The sequence below is a fragment of the Sphaerodactylus townsendi genome, linkage group LG15 (assembly GCF_021028975.2).
Source record: "Sphaerodactylus townsendi isolate TG3544 linkage group LG15, MPM_Stown_v2.3, whole genome shotgun sequence".
NCBI classification, from domain to species: Eukaryota; Metazoa; Chordata; class Lepidosauria; order Squamata; family Sphaerodactylidae; genus Sphaerodactylus; species Sphaerodactylus townsendi.
This window is the reverse complement of record NC_059439.1, coordinates 29802158-29819931: the sequence shown is the minus strand read 5'-3', so window position 1 is coordinate 29819931 and position 17774 is coordinate 29802158. Positions and strand designations below refer to the sequence as shown.

The 17774-nt window shown below is 49.3% G+C and overlaps 1 protein-coding gene across 1 annotated transcript; it reads left to right on the top strand.

Moving 5' to 3' along the window:
• The first annotated feature begins 743 nt into the window (after window positions 1-743).
• On the top strand, window positions 744-12424 carry IZUMO1 (izumo sperm-egg fusion 1). The gene is made up of 9 exons (XM_048516732.1): window positions 744-975; window positions 2363-2437; window positions 5266-5349; window positions 7637-7657; window positions 8450-8530; window positions 8711-8811; window positions 9232-9382; window positions 10250-10415; window positions 12228-12424. The coding sequence occupies exons 1-9, from the start codon at window positions 744-746 to the stop codon at window positions 12334-12336; spliced, it is 1020 nt and encodes a 339-aa protein (XP_048372689.1). The 3' UTR covers window positions 12337-12424.
• The last annotated feature ends 5350 nt before the right edge of the window (window positions 12425-17774 follow it).

Below are 17774 nucleotides of genomic sequence, written 5' to 3'. Positions count from 1 at the left end.
GCCTGGAATCACCCCCCACTGAAGGGTACCGAGTCGACTTTAGCTCCCTTCTGTAGTGCGGAAAGCCCCTTTGAGTCTAGGGGGCTTCCTACATTCTATGCAGAAAACAAAAATCCTGGATACGAGTAGCCCACGTCACTCCCTACATTTCACTATCACACAGAGATGGCCTCGGACACCCCTTCTTAAACCGTGATTCTACACCCCGCAACCTCTTCAGAACATCTGGCTGCGGTTTTTGGGAGGGGTGAAAAGTTTCCGCCGTCCCCACCCACCCTGCGTGAAACAACAGCCCAGTGAAAAGAAAGAACAAACGTAGACAAAAATACCTGTTGACGATCCCGTTGACAAGGCATCCTTGTTGAAAAAATTAAATGAGCAGGAACAATGGGATAAAGAGCGGTGTTAAGGGTTATCCTGGCAGGGAGCCAATAAGGAGGAAACATAAATTCCTTGCAGCTGCAGACTGTCTGTGGGCAGGCCTGATAGAAGGTGCTAGTTGCTAGTTCCCAGTTTTTCCTCCCCTTGACTATTGCACCGAGGGGTGTGCGGGTCTCACCCTACCTCCATTACTACCGATTTCTTATTTCCAATGAGACTTTTATAGGCCCAGTTATAAACATGTTTTAGCCTTGAAGTGAAAGGGATGCCTCCGTTCTACACCGGCTGCATTGTGACATCATAGCTGCGTCCATCCGGCGGGCACTCTCAAGTCCTCTTGTGGCAACCACAGCCGGCGTGTGATGTCTTGGCTAGTGTTCTGGCTTCCTGCCGTGATCATGACAGGGTCTCGGGGATGCCTCAAATGCAGCCCGGAAGCCATGGGCCTGCTGGAAGAAGTCAAGGGTCCCTACCTGGACGGGAAGCTCCGTGGAGACACTGAACGCCGATCAACACTGAAGAATCTCCTGACGACCAGCATCGAGGGCCTATCGTCGCAGCCCATGAAAAAGGGGATATACATGGGTGTTATTGGTACGGAAACCCACAGTCAAGTGCTGCTCTGGGTGGATTTTAGACCCCTAGGCCCAAAGGAACCTGCCCCTGGCCTCCATACTGACTATTAAGAACTGCAGACTGAGAGTGTGGGATGGGATCAAAGTCACCAAACAAACGTCAGTGGTAGAGGTGGGGGGTTCAATCCCAGGTGTTGCGAGTCCTAGTCACCCATCACTCCTCAGCTAGAAGGAAATTGCTGAGCCATACAGTGGGCAGAGAATGTGTGTGGGAAATCGATTAGATAACGGAATTATAATTCATTCATTCATTCATTCATTCATTCATTCATTCATTCATTCATTCATTCATTCATTCATTCATTCATTCATTCTTGACGGCACGCCTCATTCCTATAATTCAAGGTGTACAACAGATAGACAAATACATAGCTCATAAATGAATGCCAAAACCTTTTTAAAAGCAGCGGTCAAAAAAAATTAAAAGACTGAATATAGTAGCTACAATAAATATAAGTATAAGAGGCGTCCGACAACCCCAATTTCAAAATCCTCTCCCAAGAGGGAGAGACGACAGGTCCCGTTAGATGACAGAGGCCCAGGTGTAAGGGGCCAAGAAAAGAGGGGGGGGGCACCATCAGCGGCTGGATCCTCCAAAGGCTCGGCGGAACAGCTCTGAACGCACCCCATGGTGGGCCCCAAGCGGAACCACCGAGATCCCGCTAAGAGGGCCCAGACAGCTGGAGGTGAGCTGCCCCACCAGGTCAGGCCAGAGGCTGTAAAGGCCCTGGCCCGTGCAGGGAGGCCAGCCGCATCATTGATTGAATGCATAGATTGCCTTATTAAAATATTAGGAGCGTAGGTTAGGTGTAGTTAGTTTCCTCCTGAGTATATTATAAGGGACCGTAGGTCAGATAGGTGTGGTCAGCTCTTTTTGGAGTAAATTGGGTAGTTCTGTTTGGTTTTTTTTTTTAACAGCAGTTATAGTTTAGCATAGAGTAGTTTTTAGCTCCATGTTTTGATATTCATATTGTATTGTTAACATAGTGCTACTGGGTTGACGTATATTGATATATTGTTATTGTATTGTTGTTAACGTATTGATATATTGTCAATTTACTGGAAAAAAATAATATTTTATTAATGTATTGGTATAGTGCTGCTGTTATTGTTATTGGCTAATTGGTGTGTTTTAAGTTGCCATCTGTAACTTTGTTTTCTATTTTATAGTTCTTAGGTATTTTATTAGTATTTTATTCTATTTAATGTATACTGTTATGTTGTTCACCGCTCTGAGCCCTACTGGGATGGGCAGGTAGAAATCGAAATAAAGGGCATGTATGCGGAAAGGAAGCAAACCGCTGTCTTTTGGCTTGACGTTTTCCCTTCTGTTCCATGCTTTTCAGATGAGACCACGCTGCAGCTGCTCGCAGACCATTTCAAACGCTCCATGAACCGGATCATGGAAAACCAGTTCGATGGTATGCCAGCCATCTCAGCTTTGCTTTGACCGTCCAGCTCTTTGCCAGTGTATTCGTACGGGGTTCATTACCCAGTGTTGTATAAGCCTCTTTTTAAAAATTTCCCAGTCATCTGGACAGCACCATCTTGTGGCTCTTCTGAAATAGCACACCCATGTTTGTAAGCAAAAACTACCAGACCACGGCCACACAGCTCAGAAAACCCATAACAGACACCCGCATTAATTCCTCCGGGATCTATTTAGGGTCATCTCCAAGACTCTCTATCCTTTCTGTTTCAGACATTTCCTTTATTCAGAAAGTCAAAATAAAACCTCCCCCAAACCCAGATATTTCTTTCTAAGTTTGTATAGTTACCGGCTCCAAAATACAATAAATGGTGTTTATTTCTTTTCCAAGGTCAGCACGGGAAAGATTGGATCCATCACTTTCAGAAATCTTGTCTGTTTCAGCAATCTGCGGAATTTTAACTGTTCCTTGATGGCGCAGGAGGTTAAGAGCTTGTGTATTTAATCTGGAGGAACCGGGTTTGATTCCCAGCTCTGCCGCCTGAGCTGTGGAGGCTTATCTGGGGAATTCAGATTAGCCTGTGCACTCCCACACACGCCAACTGGGTGACCTTGGGCTAGTCACAGCTTCTCGGAGCTCTCTCAGCCTCACCTACCTCACAGGGTGTTTGTTGTGAGGGGGGAAGGGCAAGGAGATCAGGTCTCCCTTGAGTCCCCCCCTGCAGGAGAGAAAGGGATGGCAACCAAACTCTATCTAATCTGAGGAACCGGGTTTGATTCCTCCGCCTGCCGCCTGGGAGCTGTGGGAGGCTTATCTGGGGGAATTCAGGATTAGCCTGTACACTCCCAACACACCAGGCAGACCTTGGCTAATACAGCTTCTCGGAGCTCTCTCAGCTCCCCACCCTACCTCATTAGAGGTACGAGCTAGAGGAGGGAAGGGCAAGGAGATTGTAAGCCCCTTTGAGTCTCCTACAGGAGAGAAAGGGGGGATATAAATCCAAACTACTCTCCCTCCTCCTCCTCCTCGCTTCTTCTTCTTCTTCTTCTTCTCTTTCTTCTTTCTTCTTCTTTCTTTCTTTCTTCTTCTTTCTTTCTTCTCTTTCTTCTTTCTTCTTCTTTCTTTCTTTCTCCTCCTCCTTCTCCTCCTCCTCCTCCTCCTCCTCCTTCTCCTTCTCCTTCTTCTTCTTCTACTTCTTCTTCTACTTCTTCTTCTAATATTACAGACTTTCTTCCAATTCCACGGCTTGGTTGCTCACAATGCAGGACCTATAGAGAAGGGTAGCTGAGATATAGGAGTCATTCAGATTTGGCAAGTCCTTGGAGGAAAAAAAAATGCCCTGCCCCTTTAACATAGGCTATTTACCTGGTGATGTTATTCATCTCAATGCAAAAGCTTCAGCGGCTCATTTCCACATTGTAAACCTTTATTAAAGTTCTTTGGCGAGTAATTTGCAAGCATTTGAAACCAGAATATTGGAACCGAGTTAAGGCATCCATCACAATTTGCCTGATCTGCGAAATATTTTCAGTATGAAAGAATAAAGCATCTTGCTTGGTCCGGCCGGCAGCAGTTCGCAGCTTTGTTTCCATGCTCCAGATTCAGCCCCGCTCCTTAACCTTTCCCCATCTTCCTGCTTCGAATCATAGAGTTGGAAGAGACCCCAAGGGCCATCAAGTCCAACCCCCCTGAAATGGAGGAACACACAATCAAAGCACTCCTGACAGATGGCCATCCAGCCTCTCTTTAAAAACCTCCAAAGAAGGAGACTCCACCACACTCCGAGGTAGTGCATTCCACTGTCGAACAGCCCTGACGGTCAGGAAGTTCTTGGTGGAATCTCTTTTCCTTCACCTTGAACCCATTACCAGAGGCGTTCCTCCCATTGGGCAAAGTGGGCAGTTGCCCAGGGCGCCACCCTGTGGGGGGCGCCAAAAATGCAGGTGGGATTTTTTGAATTTTCAGTGTTTTTTCTGTTTTTGGCCTGCAGGGGGCGCAGTTTTTAGGCTAGCAGCTAGCCTAAAAACTGCGCCCCCTGCAGCCCTGCTGTCCCCTGGGCTAGCAGCACCAAAATTTCAGGGATTTTTCAGGAGACTATCCTAATGATATCACCCAGGTTTGGTGAGGTTTGGTTTAGGGAGTCCAAAGTTATGGATTCCCATAGGGAGTGTCCCCATCCCCCATTGTTTCCAATGGGAGCTAATAAGAGATGGGGGCTACACCTTTGAGGGTCCATAACTTTGGACCCCCTGAACCAAACTTCACCAAACCTGGGTGGTATCATCAGTATGGTCTCATGAAGATACTCTGAAATTTAGGTGCTGCTATCTTAATAATTGCACCCCTGACAGCAGGCATACCCTAAATTTCCCCAGATTCTCCTTTTAAATCCACCCCCTTCCTGCCAATGCTTGTTTTCTTTCTTTCTTTCTTTCTTTCTTTCTTTCTTTCTTTCTTTCTTTCTTTCTTTCTTTCTTTCTTTCTTTCTTTCTTTCTTTCTTTCTTTCCTTCAATGCCTAATAAAGGTTGTTGTTGTTGTTGGGGGGGGGGCATCAAACTCAGGTTTTGCCCAGGGCTCCAGTTTGCCGAGGTACGCCACTGCCCATTACTTCTGGTTCTAGTCTCTGGAGCCACAGAAAACAAGCTCGCTCCCTCACCAACATGACATCCCTTCACATATCGAAACATGGCTGTCCTATCACCTCTTCACCTTCTCTTCACCAAACTAAGCATCCCCAGCTCCCTCAGTCTCTCCTCGTAGGGCATGGACTCCAGACCTTTGACCATTTTGGTTGCCCTCCTCCTCTTTTCTATTTCAGGTGGGCAGCTTTTCAACGAAATCACGTGGAGCCTCCAGGATCTCCTTGCAACTTTTCAGAAGCTGCAGAAAAAGTTTCAGAACGGTGAGCCTTCCTGAATTCTACTCTGTGTGGGACGGGCCCTAGTTACCTCAGCGCTAAGGGAAAGGCCCGCGTCACATGCTGAGGGACACTCTTCTTGCCCCTTCATGAGAGATTTATTTCCTTTATTTAAAACGTAGGTGTCAAACTCGTGGCCCTCCAGATGTTATGGACTACAGTTCCCATCATCCCCTGCCAGCATGATGCTGGCAGGGGATGGTGGGAACTGTAGTCCATAACATCTGGAGGGCCGCGAGTTTGACACCTGTGATTTAAAACACTGATTTATGTAAAACATTAGCTACTGCATGGTCACTCAGATGTTGTGCAGAGGTTTGAACTCCTCTGCCCCAAATCCAGTAATCAACCACCACACTGAAGAAAGCCTTCAGGCTAAGACCGAATGTCTTGTGGTCCATGTCTCGTGGTCCAGATCTCCCTCTCAGATGGTAGCTGTATTTTAGAGTGGATAGGAGACCACATTTTCCTCTCCAGTGCTTACAATTCCAGAAGCCATCAACAACTTTCTTCTGATTTTTGCATCTGCTGATTCTGGCCCAAATTGTCTGCCTCAGTTCCAAAGATTCTCCACAGCCAGGGGCGTACTGCCCAGGGGGACATACGGGGTCAAATGTCCAAGGGCTGCGGCCATTTAGTCACGAGGAGGGCCGAAAAATTGCCCCCCACACTAGTGGTGGGATTCAAATAATTTAACAACTGGTTCACTGGAGCAGCAGTGGCGTAGGAGGTTAAGAGCTCATGTATCTAATCTGGAGGAACCGGGTTTGATTCCCAGCTCTGCTGCCTGAGCTGTGAAGACTTGTCTGATGAACCAGATTAGCCTGTACACTCCCACACATGCCAGCTGGGTGACCTTGGGCTAGTCACAGCTTCTCGGAGCTCTCTCAGCCCCACCTACCTCACAGGGTGTTTGTTGTGAGGGGGGAAGGGCAAGGAGATTGTAAGCCCCTTTGAGTCTCCTGCAGGAGAGAAAGGGGGGATATAAATCCAAACTCCTCCTCCTCCCCCTCTTCTTCTTTCTTCTCTTCTTCTTTCTTCTTCTTTCTTTTCTTCTTTCTTTCTTTCTTTCTTTCTTCTTTCTTCTTTCTTCTTTCTTTCTTTCTTTCTTTCTTTTCTTTCTTTCTTTCTCCTCCTCCTCCTCCTCCTCCCTCCTCCTCCCTCCTCCTCCTCCCTCCTCCTCCCCCTCCTCCTCCTCCTCCTCCTCCTCCTCCTCCTCTTCTTCTTCTTCTTCTTCTTCTTCTTCTTCTTCTTCTTCTTCTTCTTCTTCTTCTTCTTCTTCTTCTTCTTCTTCTGGTGGGATTCAAATAATTTGACAACTGGTTGTTTACAAGCACCATTTTAACAACCGGTTCTGCCGAAGTGGTGCGAACTTGCTGAATCCCACCACTGCCCCGCACCCCTCCTCCTTCCCCCCGAATCCATATACTGACTTCAAGACCTGGTGCAAGAAAACGTTGTTTGGTCGTGGTGGGGAAGGGTGGCTGCCCATACGGGGGGACGGGACTCAGATTTTGCGCCGGGCTACATTTCCCCTAGATATGCCTCTGTCCACAGCCCTTACTCTTCCATGCCTCATCCTCAAAATTTGAAACTGGGGCCAATTCAGTTGCCAACTGTCCCCAGAAATCAGTGTCCTTGCCTGCTCTTGTGGCTTTACAGCAGAAATCAACATAAGAAGCTGTTAGTGGCGCCCAACCTGCGAAATGCTCCTGATTAAACTACTATTGCGTTCAGCAGAGGCCAATCTACTGGAGATCCCTGGCCCCTCAATGACGCGGCTGGCCTCCACTCGGGCCAGGGCCTTTACGGCTCTGGCGCCGGCCTGGTGGAACACTCTACCACCAGCTGTTCGGGCCCTGGAGAGTATATTAACCTTGGAGAGTTCCGCAGGGCCTGCAAAACCGAGTTGTTCCACCGGGCCTTTGGAGAGGCCAGCCACTGACAGTGCCTCTGCCCCCCCCCCCCACCTCTCCTTCTAGGGGTCCTAACACCATCGGGACCCATTATTCCTTTCTGGGGAGAGTTGTATATGGGTTTCGTGGGACATTGTTTTAGAACTGTTTTAAATTGTATTCAAGTTTTATATATTATATTTATATTGATGATGATGATGATGATGATGATGATGATGATAATAATAATGATAATAATAATAATAATATTGAAAAAGATACCGTCGTTTTGATGGGCAGGTTCAAAAGCTGGTCACTTCTCAGGGGACCCCCTCCACCTGTGGTTTCTAACATCTTCTCTTTTTTTTCTTTTTCAGTCTACTGCAGCAATAGTTGTGGTGAGTGTCAATTTGTGCTGAGGATCTATTGAGTGAGCGGTTTGAGAAGCACCAGAGGACACTATGTCATATCCAATTTCCCTCTCTGAAATGCCATCGCTAAATAGGTCCTGCCAGATCCTGACCCCCCCAAAACATTCCTGTACCATAAAGGTGAATAAAAGTCAGGTGGATAAAAAGTCAGTATGTTACCAACCTCCAGGTGCTACCTGGAGGTTGGTAACATACTCATGAGAAGGCGGTCTGTCGCATAGTCCACTCTGCCTGCTTCATCTTCCTCTGGTGCATTTACACACACACACTAATATAGCCACACACGCGACGCGCGACGCGACGCATCGCGATCAAAGATGACGACGCGACGATCAAAGACGCACGCACGCACGCATCGCTAATCTATCACCCACTTTTAATATTTGATTCCTATACTACAATATATTAACCTTGGAATTTAGCATGTCTCTGTAGCAGCTCTGAAATGTTTATCTGCGGTATTAATTTTAGATTTAATATGTGTCTTAATTTCTGTCTCTTGCTAATAGTCATCATAACAAACATGGCCAGTATGATGCAGACAGAATTTGCTTGTTGTTGGGTGGTCCGGGCTCAGTGTAATGTGAATTGGTGGCCTTCTTTTCGTTGAAGATGTGAACACGGACTGATGTGTCTTGCGGGTTTGTACTGGATGTGTTTTGCTGTATTGGTTTGTTCTTTTAACATGCCAATAAAGGCTTTCTGTTCACACACACGTCAGATACCTGGCCCTCCTCTAACAAAACTCTTAATCCACAGGTAAAATGGATTATCTGTTCATGAGCTGCTTCTCGTGCAATACGCACGTATACTCATGCTGGAAGGGTTTCCGCTGTGGAGGTGAGAGGCCGGGAACTGGGCGCCTGAGCCGCAGAGGTTAATAAAATGGGCCGTGCTAGCGCCAGGCAAGGGAGCCTCTCTGGGTGGCAGGAAATGGAGGTCCGCTGTGAGTCTGGGCGGAGAGTTTCCATTTAAGTAACCAAATCCTGATAGTGGAATAGATCTGGGTGGATTTTGCAGAAAGGAAGCTCAACGTGGAGGCCGATGAAGATCTGGTTCTGGACTGTGCTCTGCGGTGGCACAGATACAACCACGGTGCAAGGACGTACGCCTTTTATCGAGTAAGTAGCACCCCGTAATTAGCAACTTTCTGCCCCCAATAGGATGGCTTTAGGGCAGGGATGGAGGGAGGGGGAAGCACGCCTCCAAGTCTCCGGAATGCTCCATCCCATTTTCATTGGTCCTCGGATAATCCAAACGTTGCTGTAATTACTGACAGCTCGCAAAACAGGGCCCAGTGAATGGTCCACCAATACCAAGAATTGATTCTAAGCAGTGAGTCTGGGCAGGAATCTGGACAGGACTACAGGATACCATTCGGAGCACCCAGGCCCAAGTAGGACAATAGTATCAGCAGCTAACAAAATGCCCATTTTTCTGACAGTGGAGTGGACGGAGGAACTTGGTCCGTATCACGTCCCGCCTAGAGAGAAAGTGGCATAAGTGGTTCTATGCCAATTATCCCTTGTCCCCTTTTCCAGATAGTGGGTGACAAAGAACAGCAGATGACAAACACGATGGATTCCTTCTTGATGAAGAAAGAGGCAAATGCAAACGACACAGGGAGATATCGTTGCAAAATGTTGAGTTCGTCGGGAGAGACTTACAGCCAGATTGATTTCCAAGTGACGGGTAAGTGAAAGGAACCAGGGTAATGTCATTTAATTTTCCGTGCAATGCCAGGCTCTCCCTCCCTCTGACACTTTATGCTCACAACAACCTTGGGAGGTGGGTAGGGTTTCCAGCTGACAGATGGGGCTGGCGATCCCCCAGAATTACAACTTTAATTTGATTCCCCACTCCTTCCCACGAGCAGTGGACTCTTATCTGGTGAGCTGGATTTGTGTCCCCGCTCCTACACATGAGGCCTGCTGGGTGATCTTGAGCTAGCTCAGTTCTCTCAGAACTCTCTCAGCCCCACCTACCTCACAAGGTGTCTCTTGTGGGGAAAGGAAGGGAAAGGAGTTTGTGAAGAAGAAGAAGAAGAAGAAGAAGAAGAAGAAGAAGAAGAAGAAGAAGAAGAAGAAGAAGAAGAAGAAGAAGAAGAAGAAGGAGGAGGAGGAGGAGGAGGAGGAGGAGGAGTTTGGATTTATATCCCCCCCCCTTCTCTCCTGCAGGAGTCTCAAAGGGGCTTACAATCTCCTTGCCCTTCCCCCCCTCACAACAAACACCCTGTGAGGTGGGTGGGGCTGAGAGAGCTCTGAGAAGCTGTGACTAGCCCAAGGTCACCCAGCTGGCGTGTGTGGGAGAGTACAGGCTAATCTGAATTCCCCAGATAAGCCTCCACAGCTCAGGCGGCAGAGCTGGGAATCAAACCCGGTTCCTCCAGATTAGATACACGAGCTCTTAACCACCTTGAGTCTCCTTACAGGAAAGAAAGGCAGAATATAAATCCAAACTCTTCTGCTCTCTCTAGAAATCTCAGCCCCTACTCCTGTCTCCTCTCCTCCAATGATCTCCTTTCTGTTTTTCTAATTGCCCTTTCTCTTTCTCCTTCAGTGGTACCATCTGGGAAGACCACCTGGTTCCCACGGCCACACCCCACTCTGGAAGGTCCCATTATGATGGGCGTGTCTTCCAGGGCTCCGCCTCCTGAACCAGACTGGACAGTTTGGATAGTGATTGGGTCCACAGGAGGGCTACTCTTCATCATTGTTGGCGCATTGTGAGTTTTGTGGGGGGGGGGAGGGGGGTGCCCATGTATCGCCATTTGCTCTGGTGGTGTCTGGAAACAGAGGGTCAGCTCAGTGCTGCCACTAAACTCCCTAGCTATTAAGTCTTCTCTTGCCCTCCCTTCCATTGCCGGGAGAAGAAAGGAACTAGAGCAGGAGTCGGCAAACTTTACCACCCAAAGAGCCATTTGGGCCCCTTTTCCATGGCCCAGAAGATCTACTGAGCCGGAGAGGCGGCTCTACATGGAGCCGCCTTCAGATTGGCCCATCCACTCACCTTTCCTTCCAGCGCTGGAAGGCAGAGGCGCCGGGCAGCGAAACCCCTTTTGCCCGGGCAGAGGGGGGATGACGACTGCTCTGGAGGGACACGCCCATGCTACCCTCTGACCTCCATGGGTCAGAGGGCAGCATGGGCGTGTCCCTCCAGTCCTCCAGAGCAGTGTTAGAAGGAGAGGTGAGTGAAGGGGACATGAAAAGCAGCGCCCTCACGCACGGAGATGCCTCCGGTTCAGCCCCTCCACTCACCTTTCCTTCCAGTGCTGCTCTGGAGGGCTGGAGGGACACGCCCACGCTAGCCTCTGACCTCCAGGCCATGTGGAGCCGCAGTATAAGGCTGAAAGAGCCGCATGCGGCTCTGGAGTTGCAGGTTGCAGACCCCTGAACTAGAGAAAAAGTTAGCCTTTTGCTGCAGACATGCCTTTCCCCTTATATCTCCACAATGAAAGAACCAGAGGATTACTTTTTTAAAAAATATGAAAACGGGGAATCCAGAGAGCCTGGTAGAAAGATTGTTCCAATATTATAACACTATAACAATATGTCAATTGCCAATTTAAAAAAAAACTCTAAAATTTCTCCTGGTGGCATGGAGTGTAAAGGCTACTACTGGGCATTGGGGCAGGGAAAACATGGAGAAACTTGCCATATGGCAACAGGACACCACAACAGGGCGGTCAAGGGCAGTGGCGTATCTGCCTAGGGACAAGGGTACCCCTTGTCCCCGGGCGCCACTGTTCTAGTCACGTGGGGGGCGCAAAATCGGCCTCCCACGTGACCAGGAAGTCCTGCTGTCTCATCGTTTTCGCGTGCCTCGACCCCATCCAAGGCACGCAAAAACGACGAGGCAGCAGGACTTCCTGCTGCCTCCAGGTGCCCCCACTCCACCCTGGACTCCCCCCTTCTTTCCTCCCCGCCGGCTGGGCTCCCAGCTGGCAGCCTGCAGTCTGGGCTCCCAGCCGGCAGGGGGAGTCTGTTTGCGGGGGGAGGTGGGCACCCTTGCCCTTGTCCATGGTGACATGGGTGGGTTCTAGGACAGTGGGGGTGGAGCCTGGGGCATCAGGGGCGGAGCTAGGGTGGTGGGGCAGAGGCGGACGGCAGAGCCTGGAGGGGCGTCCTGGAGACAATTTGTCTCCGGGCGCCATTTACCCCTGGTACGCTTCTGGTCAAGGGTGTCATTTTTCTAACTTTGCAGGGCTAATGACACCTGATTGTGGTTTTTATCGACAAACCCACATGGTGGAGAAAAAATGAAACCCTCCATCCCCTCCTCCATCTAAGCCCCAATTGAAATCAGGGTCCTATGTGGCTGCTTTGGGGGGGGGGGAGGGGGAAGGGCTGGGACCGCTTCTCAGGTCACACAGCGACTTGCCCAGTTTGGTCTTCTGCGTACCCTAGAATACTTCCCAGAACCCTTTGCAACATCCAGAGCTTCCTTGACAGGTGTCAAGGCCAAAAGAATCCCCTGTAGGTGTCAAGTTTGAAATGTGCCTGTGCGGACTCTGTTCACGGCCTCTTTCCTCTTCTAGTTTATGGTATTATCGTCGCCAGAACGAAAAGGAGGAGGAAGAGGAGGAATCAGGCAATGACAAGGGAGATGAAGATGAAAGTGAGTCGTCAGAACAGGCAGAGAAATGAAGCTTCCTCGCTTCTCCCGTTCCTCGTCCCAGATCCTCCTTATACTGTACACTCTTGTCTAATCTTTATTTTTCTTTAAAGCAATAAACATATAGTGGACTTTTTAATTATATAATGGCTTTTGAGTCCTGTGGAAGAGGTTACAGCAGAAGTTAGCAGTCAGACCTCTCAGCGGGCGAAGAGAGAAACCTAGAGTGGCTGCCATGTTGCTGTTACCTGGGCTTGACCTGGAAGCTTTTATGATTGAGACTAAGGCCCCTTCCGCACACACAAAATAATGCGTTTTCAAACCACTTTCACAACCGTTTGCAAGTGGATTTTGCTATTCCGCACAGCTTCAAAGAGCATTGAAAGCAGTTTCAAAGTGCATTATTCTGCATGTGCGGAATGAGCCTAGGTTAGGAACAAAGACCTGAGAGGACAAGAAGACCCCCTTCTATTTTGTATCTTCAGTTGGTTCAGCACAAAGGCAGTAATACAAGGGAGGAGGAGGAGGAGTTGTATGGATTTATATCCCACCTTTCTCTCCTGTAAGGAGACTCAGGGTGGCTTACATGCTCCTTTCCCTTCCTCTCCCCACAACAGACACCTTGTGAGGTAGGCGGGGCTGAGAGTTCCGAAGAACTGTGACTAGCCCAGGGTCACCCAACAGGCTTCATGTGTAGGAGTGAAACACATCCGGTTCACCAGATTAGCCTCTGCCACTCAGGTGGAGGAGTGGGGAATCAAACCCGGTTCTCCAGATTAGAATCCACCTGCTCTTAACCACTACGCCACGCTGGCTCTCCAAGGAAGCTCTTGGCTACAGTCAGGGCTGATCCCAGCGTAGATTTCTCAGGGCTTGCTGGCTTCCCCGCCCACCCAAGGCCTGTAACGTGCCTATGACCAACACAAGCCAATTTCTGAAAGGGTTGGGGGGTTGAAATAAACTACCACTCTTATTTGAGGCAGCGAGAAATGGTCTTTATTCAGAGAGCGGACAGGGATGCGAAGATGGAGCGGCGGGTCTACCTGACTGTCGGCATGCTGTAAGGATGGGACGCCTCTTGATGCGATGCTCATCTGTTGAGTCTTTCTGTGGCTGCGCCTGGCTTGCAAAGAACGAAGCTAAGCGGCTCAGTGAGATCTTGCGGACTTTCACTTTTGCGTGCCAAGATCCGTCATCTCAGCCAGGTTTGCTGCGATCAGGGAGCCATCGCGGGCAGGGGAATTAATGCGCCAAGAGTTCACACGGGTCAGCCCTCAAACCACAGACTGTGTTTGCACCCACCTCCTTGGTTCCGCCAGCATTCAAATACTTCGCTTGCGCACTGTTCAGGTGAGTGGAGACGAGCTGTGGGCTCCGTGCAGAAGTGAAGTATTTTACTGCCGGGCGTTTTGTGGGCAGGGATGTAACATTTGGCTGTGTACAGATGGACTTTTGACAAAGGGGTTATGGTGCATCGAACATGATCTGAGCGGTCTTTTTAATGAGCACGTGATGGTAGCATATCAACAAATCCACCGCTGGCGTATGCTGCAGCCTGGCTCCTCTGTTGCAACCACTTTCTCCTGTTGGGCGCTGAGGCACCATAAAGGCTAGCCTGCTTGTTTGTGGGATGCTCTTATTCCCAGTGGAAAGGGCAAGGAAGCAGGAACAAAAGATAGTGCCCTGTAGCCAAACATTAGAAGGAGAGTTTGGATTTATACCCCACCTTTCTCTCCTATAAGGAGACTCAAGGTGGCTTACAAGCTCCTTTCCCTTCCTCTCCCCACAACAGACACCTTGTGAGGTAGGTGGGGCTCAGAGAGTTCGGAGAGAACTGTGACTAGTTATCCCAAGGTCAGCAGGAATGTAGGAGTGCGGAAACACTCAAGTGGAGGAGTGGGGAATCAAACCTGGTTCTCCAGACTAGAATCCACATGCTCTTGACCACTATAGCATGCTAGGAGAGGTAGCGAATACCCAGAAGACAGGGTCAGAATTAAAAATGACCTGGACAGATAGGAGAGCTGGGCCAAAACTAACAAAATGGACTTCAACAGGGAGAAATGTAAGGTAGGGGAAAAAATGAAATGCACAGCTATAGGATGGGTGATACCTGTCTTGACAAAAGAAGAAGAAGAGTTTGGATTTATATCCCCCCTTTCTCTCCTGTAGGAGACTCAAAGGGGCTTACAATCTCCTTGCACTTCCCCCCTCACAACAAACACCCTGTGAGGTGGGTGGGGCTGAGAGAGCTCCGAGAAGCTGTGACTAGCCCAAGGGCACCCAGCTGGCGTGTGTGGGAGTGCACAGGCTAATCTGAATTCCCCAGATAAGCCTCCACAGCTCAGGCGGCAGAGCTGGGAATCAAACCCGGTTCCTCCAGATTAGATACACGAGCTCTTAACCTCCTACGCCACTGCTGCTCCTACCCGTACATGTGGAAGGGATCTGGGAGTCTTAGTAGACCACAAGCTGAACACGAGTGAACAGTGTGATATGGCGGCTAAAAAAGCCAATGTGATTCCGGGCATCAATAGGAGTACAGCGTCTAGATCGAGGGATGCAATTGTACCTCTCTATTCTGCACTGGTTAGACCTCATGTAAAATACTGCGTTCAGTTCTGGGCACCGCAATTTAAGAAAGATATTGACAAGCTGGAACGGGTCCAGAGGAGGGCGACCAAAATGGTAAAAGGTCTGGAATCCATGCCCTACGAGGAGAGACTTAGGGAGCCGGGCATATTTAGTCTGGAGAAGAGCAGGTTTAAGGGGCGACAAGGTAGCCACGCCTAAATATTTTGAAGGGATGTCATGTCGAAGAGGGAGCAAGCTTGTTTTCCACTGCTCCAGACACTAGGACAAGGAGTAATGTGTTAAAACTATGAGAAAAGATTCCACCTAAACTTCCTGACAGTAAGGGCTGTTCGACAGTGGAATACGGTGCCTCAGAGGGTGGTAGAGTCTCTTTCTTCGGAAGTTTTTAAACAGAGGCTGGATGGCTATCTGTCGGGAGTGCTTTGATGGTGTGTTCCTGCAAAGCAGGGGGTTGGACTGCATGACCTTTGGGGGGGTCTCTTCCAACTCTATGCTGCTATGAAATGGCGCCTTTTCCTGTTTGCTCGCCAGTTTCTTGCCCCGTCTTGCTTTCAAATGCCTGAGATGGGTTCTCCATCAGGAGCAGGTGGCAGCAATAGAGTTACTGGTCGGTGGCTGACAGATACACCAGCGCTTGATTGGTTGGCATGCGGCAGGTGCCCATTCACAAGTGTCAAAAGCAGGTTTACAGCTCCGCGAGCCCTCCTTGGATGTATTCGGCAAACAGCGTGGTCAGACATACATTAAAAAAAAATAGGCACAGTCTCGTTTTTGCCCCTGTCGACTGAGCACAGCTGTCTTTGCTCTTCAGATGACACACAGACAACTCCGGCCCCCTCCCCCAGGCAAACGACTCACCAGAAGAAGGAAAGAAGAATCCAAAGCAACCCTGCTCCCCCCCACCGCACGTCCTTGATCTTAGTTGAAAATACTCTTTTGATTGATTATACATTAAAGAAATGATACGTGCCTTATTTTCCTTTCTAAAAAAACCCCTAGATTGTGTTTTCATGCTGAAAAGTTGTTCTAGGGGAGCGGGGCGGGTGTTTCGTGTTGACGGACAGCCAGCCAGCCAATGGGGTCTGCGGTCCTGCTCGTGTTTGTTTCCTCTGCACGCCGTCCCCGAGAGAACTTTGCACGTGGAACAAAACCTGGGCGAATGCCGTTTCCAAAGCCGATTGGCTTCTATATTTATGTATGTCCAAACTGCCCGTTAATTTGAGAGCAGAAGTACTAAGACACTGCGGTAACATATCTATACTACAAGACTTTCTGTGGTTTTTGGAAGTCAGTTTTACTGACTGGGCATTCCCCAAAGAATCCTCAGAATTGTTGGCTGATTCCGCATGGGCCAAAAAAAAAAAGCGGTGTGAAAACGATGTGAAAACAGTATAAACCCTTTTACACCATTTTACACCCTTTTATACCATTTTCATACCATTTTCACACTGCTGTTTTTGGCCCATGCGGAATCAGCCGTAGTCATGGGAGAGAGATGGGAATTCTCTGTTAAGAAGAAGAAGAAGAAGAAGAAGAAGAAGAAGAGGAGGAGGAGGAGGAGGAGGAGGAGGAGGAGGGGGAGGAAGAGGAGGAGGAAGAGGAGGAGGAAGAGGAGGAGGAGGAGTTTGGATTTATATCCCCCCTTTCTCTCCTGCAGGAGACTCAAAGGGGCTTACAATCTCCTTGCCCTTCCCCCCTCACAACAAACACCCTGTGAGGTAGGTGGGGCTGAGAGAGCTCCGAGAAGCTGTGACTAGGCCAAGGTCACCCAGCTGGCGTGTGTGGGAGTGCCCAGGCTAATCTGAATTCCCCAGATAAACCTCCACAGCTCAGGCGGCAGAGCTGGGAATCAAACCCGGTTCCTCCAGATTAGATACATGAGCTCTTAACCTCCTACGCCACTGCTGCTGCTCCTGCTCCTATTAGAGGTCCGCATTAACTAAGGTTCTTAGGAGGTGAAGTGGGAGCAGGGGCGTACCGCCCAGGGGGACATATGGGGCAAATGTCCCCGGGTTGTGGCCATTTAGTCACGTCGAGGGCGGAAAAGTGCCCCCACACCCCTCCTCCTTCCCCCCGGGGCCATATACTGACTTCAAGACCTGGTGCAAAAAAAGTTGTTTGGTTGTGGTGGGGGAGGGGCGTCATCCACACTGGGGGGGGGGGGGGGCTCAGATTTTGTACCAGGCTACATTTTCCCTAGATACACCTCTGAACTAAGATTCTCAGGGGGTGAGGTGGGAGAATGGCTGTGATTAAACACCACTGAAGTCTGTGAGATATGCCCCAGTTTCCACATCGCCTGAGATACAGAATTACCAACGGTGTGTCCTAAACCACCCTACTGGTCTAACCCTCCAAACAACCTTTGGTTGCTCGGACATGACCCGCCGTGGCTGTCTCCCTGCAAACGTGCCCCCCACCCAATCCAGCTCCCTTAGGAAGCTGCCCTGACCTCAGTCCAAAGAATGGTTTGGAGCCACACGTATACGCATTCGATGTGTCCATACATTCCCTCCATTGTAAAACCGAGTAAAAATAATAAGAAAAATTTAAGGTGTTAAATTGGCTCGAGCCCATGAAGGCGGCCCCTCACTTTGGATCGCATCTCTCTTTAGCCAGGTGTGGAAGGTGGTACTGCCCCAAATACAGCTGCTGTTCCTCTGCACACAACATAATATGAGGTTGAAGTTTGTTCAGGGTGGCCCCTGGGAATTGCAGCTCCTCCTCTGTCCCCTTAAGGGTGCTCAGAGGGTACAATCCAATTGGTTTGGCAGCTGGCGCTTTCGTTCTCCTGTCCAGCTTAACTAAACGAGATGGCGCACCGCAAGCAAGGTAAGGATCTCCGCTTCCGGTCCGCCATTGCGGAGCATCAAGG

What these genes read in the sequence shown, in the direction of transcription:
- IZUMO1 (XM_048516732.1), top strand. Translation starts at nt 744, where the DNA reads ATGTCTTGGCTAGTGTTCTGGCTTCCTGCCGTGATCATGACAGGGTCT. An exon ending in GCAGAAAAAGTTTCAGAACG is followed by an intron (nt 5,350 to 7,636) that starts GTGAGCCTTCCT and finishes TTTCTTTTTCAG; the next exon opens with TCTACTGCAGCAATAGTTGT. An exon ending in GAAGGGTTTCCGCTGTGGAG is followed by an intron (nt 8,531 to 8,710) that starts GTGAGAGGCCGG and finishes TGGATTTTGCAG; the next exon opens with AAAGGAAGCTCAACGTGGAG.